This window comes from Echinococcus granulosus (genome assembly GCF_000524195.1).
Source record: "Echinococcus granulosus chromosome Unknown EG_S00211, whole genome shotgun sequence".
NCBI classification, from domain to species: domain Eukaryota; kingdom Metazoa; phylum Platyhelminthes; class Cestoda; order Cyclophyllidea; family Taeniidae; genus Echinococcus; species Echinococcus granulosus.
This window is the reverse complement of record NW_020170591.1, coordinates 86,898-91,764: the sequence shown is the minus strand read 5'-3', so window position 1 is coordinate 91,764 and position 4,867 is coordinate 86,898. Positions and strand designations below refer to the sequence as shown.

At 39.8% G+C, this 4,867-nt stretch overlaps 1 protein-coding gene across 1 annotated transcript; it reads left to right on the top strand. All coding sequences in view use genetic code 11, as the record gives it.

Annotated features, from left to right (window-relative positions):
* Positions 1–554: 554 nt before the first annotated feature.
* Positions 555–852, top strand: EGR_10353 (hypothetical protein; the record flags this gene model as incomplete). Its single annotated transcript, XM_024499602.1, has 2 exons — positions 555–576; positions 698–852. The coding sequence occupies 2 exons, from the start codon at positions 555–557 to the stop codon at positions 850–852; spliced, it is 177 nt and encodes a 58-aa protein (XP_024345996.1).
* Between the last annotated feature and the right edge of the window lie 4,015 nt (positions 853–4,867).

The following is a 4,867-nucleotide window of genomic DNA, read 5'->3' as shown; positions in this document are numbered from 1 at the left end:
AGCTTACAGTAAAAATCAACTTACACATGTAGTAGATTCAATTATAAGCATTTCGATTTTGCTCTTCCGGCTTATTACTGTCATCATCCCCTTCTATATCCCAAATGAAGAAGTAAAGGAATACGATTGGGGATTAGAATTTGTTGCGTTATTTGTTGATTTGTCTGTCTATTCTTCCATGTCTAGTCGATTGCAATTTGTACTTAGTCTAAATTTGCCTTTTAAATGCAATGCGGTCAAGTTTATAGACCTCTAAACAAAGCAGTCATTTTGTACAATTTTTTCTCTCAAAGTAAACAAAAAAACTTGCCTCCAAATATACAAATGTTGAATCACTTAATCCAATGATAAGCATAATTAAGAATTTTCAATCCACACAACTGACTGATTGCAGAGTTAAATGATCGGCAAACTGAGTATTTAATTAATTGATTAATTATTTTTTGGTGGACAAATCTGTTCATATTTGCAGCAGTCAAGAAATGCACTCTTACTGCTGTTCACTAGTTTAGGAATTGGAAAGAGTTCTATATACTAGTATCGTTGTTTTCGATATGATACTCAAAAAACTGAGAGGTATTTGCTTGGAAAACCTGCAATCTAAGGAATTCAACCATCATTTACTCCTTAGAATTTTCCTATGTTGCAAATATTTTGCAAGCATCCAGGATATCACACCTCAACTCGCTCCCTTTAGATGGTCACTTTATGCCCAAGGTTATCCCCTACCTACAAGTAGATATAATAGCTCAGACCCGGTGTCCCAATTACAGCTCTGAACTCCAGCGGGCACAGACACAGAATCGGACGGTCTATGACAGCCTATGCCAGTCTCCGCTAATTAGCGAATGAGTGGCAAAAGTGCGTCCAAACCATATGCTGACCTAGTAGCGTTAACCAGTAAAAAGCGTTTAAGAGTGTGTACCATGGATGACATGTTTGTTAAACTCAACCATGGATGACAAAATTGCGCCTCAAATTGGAAAGCAACTCAATGAGATCATTTGCTCTGACAGGCGTGCAGGTGGAGGTCATAGTAGGAGCGTTTAACGAATTATTTGGTAGGAAAAGCGAACTGAAAAGCATTAAGAGGCGACAAATTTATTTGCATCTTAAATTGTAAACTTGTTAAAGATGATCCATTTTTCCACTTCTACGGACTTCCGCTATCCTACATCATCGCTAAAATTATGTTTGATATGCCCTGTGAAAATTGCATTTCCTATAAAGAGGTTTAGTAGAAAAAACACTATTTGTTACTAAAACTTGCTGACATTTGTCTTACCCCCTTCTGCCTCTGTGCTATGCTTTGTCTCTGGATAATTTATAAGCTTTCGGGTGAGGAAAATTTCTACTCAAATACTCTTCATTATTCCTACTGGCTGACCAAAGATGCAATTTAATTGCACACGATTAGGAGTCATGAGTGTGATTTACACCTACACGCTTCTCTTTTTACCGTGGGTAACATACGACAGTTTGCGTTCTGCGCAGGTCAGGTGGCAACTCATGCCACTTAATAATGGCTAGAAACTCCTAAAAAAGGCACCAGCTAGATACCGGGCTTTTTCTTAACCTGCAGCAGACACGTACGTGAGGATGGATTGCCTCCTAGTAAACTTTTTCCCCATACATTGGCTCCTGTAATGGATCGTGGGTGAGAAATTGCAGCTGCAATCACTTTCACGGTCCCATATTTCTAAATCCAGTGATTACAATATACCTGCCAATTTACCCAAATCTAACAATCATTCTTCCAATAACAAAGAATATTTTCAGTGAGAAGTTTTCATTTTTGAATGTGAAATTAAACATCTCAGTTAATGTGATGACTCTACCTCACATGGTAATTAAACCCATCAGACTTTGCCAAATGGTAATGCAATTCCTACATTCTTTCCCACTTAGTAACGGCAGTTTTGGGGAAATTACTCAGTGAGCCGTTTATTTATCCAACTTTTAACTCATCTCCAAATGTAGTCCCAACTTCTAGGTAATAGTTTTGACTTGTTAGTCCCAATTTCACCCTTTGTTTTCAGGCCACAGAGTAATCAGTATTGTAGAGGAAACACTTGCGCACCAGCCATGTGGATCAACGCATTTTCATGCAGACGAGAAAATACCTGACCTCAAATTCAGCGATCCCTCCCCTCAACTATGCGTGATCTGGAGTTTCCACCTGTGTGGAAAATGTATTGGGAGGATAAGGGAGTGTACTGGCCAGCCTGCATCTCCATCACTTGTCGCTAAAATATTAGCCTAAAGTAATGTCAAATAATAAAGGCGAGGGTTAAGCATAGTTCCATGGGGGTATGGCTTAGCGCCAATTCTTCTTAGTCACTCTGCGCCCTACTAGGTGCTGCCCATGCCCCTTCTATCTGGGTTCCATCTGGCTAATAGAGAGGTGGAGTATGTATCGCTAGTGTGTTTTATTGATTTAGATGTTGAGTTAAAAAGATTTTTTGCATATATATGTGAGTGTAGATATATTTGTGCATTATTAATATCAGTTGTTATCATATGTCAGTGTGTGGAAGGATTTCGACTAAGTGAAATTAATTTTACGTGCGTTTCTGTAAATGCATATTTTGGATGAAATCGAGTTAATATATGCCAAAGAAAGGGTTAATTTATCAATGAATTTGCTTAAAACGCTGGAGGGGAAGGGTGAAAGCTAGCCTACAGTGGCAGCAGTGTTAGATGACAATGTGGCCAAAGTCCACGAGGAATGCACAAGCCATTTTTTGTGAGGAAATCTAACTCCTTCGCAGATTTATGCTTCCAATTTTCTAAGCATACTTTTATATCTACCTTAATTTCTTCAGCCCTCATCTAGTCCTTGTCAACCACGTAACGTACACGCACAAGCCCACATACTACAAGCAGTAAGTAATACGTGGCAGTACCACAAGCTCCGGCAACTTTGGATTGATGTGACCAGTACCAGTGGAAATGTGCTTGTAAATCCACAATTGCACGTGGTTGGAGAGGTTCGCCTACTTTAGTACTTCTATATCTTGATCAAGTTTTCGCGGACTTGGCCTGTTCTGGATCCGGCTCATTCGCTTTTTGAGGCTGAATCCCTTTATCTACCGAGCCAATTTTGCCTTTCTACGCTGCACTGCTTTACCAACATCTCGTCACTGGCATTCTAAAATTGTTATATTTCTTTATTCACATTAGTTAGTCACGCACAAGATGTGCCATTCTGCGAAGATATCAACTATACCATTGAACAATTCGGCCGACAATAAGTGTGACCGCATTGTGTACTATTCAGGCAAAAGCAAATTTCACGTGGTGCAAGAATAGTTGGGTTCAATTTAACGGCACAGCGGCATGCAATTTTAATTTTGACAGTCAGATGTTATTCGACCAATGATTTTAAAAAGTAATAGCAGCATATCAATGGACCTGTATTCACATTTCACTTTGGTGATACATGCCGTACAACTGACCGGAATGTGAATTTCTCTCTTTTGAAATTTTGGTCTATCAAGTTTTTGCCTTCAAAGGATTCATATGCAAAATGTTGCAGGAAACTGCTTTGCACTGCATGTGTAGCCCAAGAAATCCTTAGTGAATAGACATAACCAAAAAAGGATTACGAAAAGAAATGCCATTAAGCACATAAAGACAGAGCAAATTGAATATCGAAGGTGCTCATGGTTTCTTCATTCATTAAAACAGTAGCATGGCCTGTGGTTTCTGCTTAAACAAATGATATTGGGAACAGCGTGTCGATTTCAGAGGAGATGAAAATGAGGTCTCCCAATTCTTACATTAATACTGTCACTTGATAAGAATAAACTGATAAAAACAAGGTTTGATGTGATTTTTCAATGCTTCTAACGTGGAAATGCCAGATAAGCCTGGAGTTAGTTGAGGTCGTCCTCCCTGGCCTCAAAATATGCACCTTTTAAGCTCCATCAAACACGCGCACTGCGGTTTTCAGACTATCATTCTCTCACCTCCCGCAGTACTGTGTTCACGCCGACATTGCACAGCCCCGTTTTTTGCGCTAACGTGGTCCAAAAATGAACAGACACAGCCTACCTGTGAAAGAAACTCGACATCTTCATCTCACTAGTAAAAAAACGCGAATGCATGGGCACAAGGAATGACATTTGTGTTGTGAATAAAAATGCGACATTGAAAAAACTCCAGTGTGCTACAATCACTATCTATTGAGGATCACGACAAGAAATTAGCCAAACTAACGGTTAGTGTGAATCAACTAAGTTGTTGATTGTCCACTTGATAGTGTGCAACTACATATGTCGCCAGATAGCAGTAGGCCAAACCATGATCTCCTTTTACCTAGGGTTAGATTATCCTTTAAAGTGGTGTATTCATTTATTCAACCTTCTGTTGCGCAAAGATAAAACGTCTCATATTCATCATTTATGGGCAAAAAAATTCAAGAGTTCTGCCGGAGCATGGAAGAGTTATAAGACTAATTAGCTGACCATTTCCAGTGCCTCATTCTCGAATCCACCAACCCACAGCCAGATTTAAGTAACCTCCAGTGACCCAATTATAAAGAGTTGTTAGTTGTCAAAGGGAAATGTTAGGCCAATTTACCCATTCTGCATGGTGGAATATAGACAGGTTTACCAAGGCCTACCCTAGGAGAAGTCATGTGACCAACTGCGAACTTTAACCGACCTTCCTAGGGTCTCACACTTCGATTCAGACTAGAGTAGCAGGATATCTTATAAGCATACAAGTTAAACCGTCACCTTCAAGAGAGCAGCCATAGTGTCTAGCCACTCACAGGCAACCCACGCATCATGAGTCAGCATGGATGCCACCACTACTTCTAGACGTGTTTGGACCGGAATGCGGTCTTCAGAATCCTAGTGAA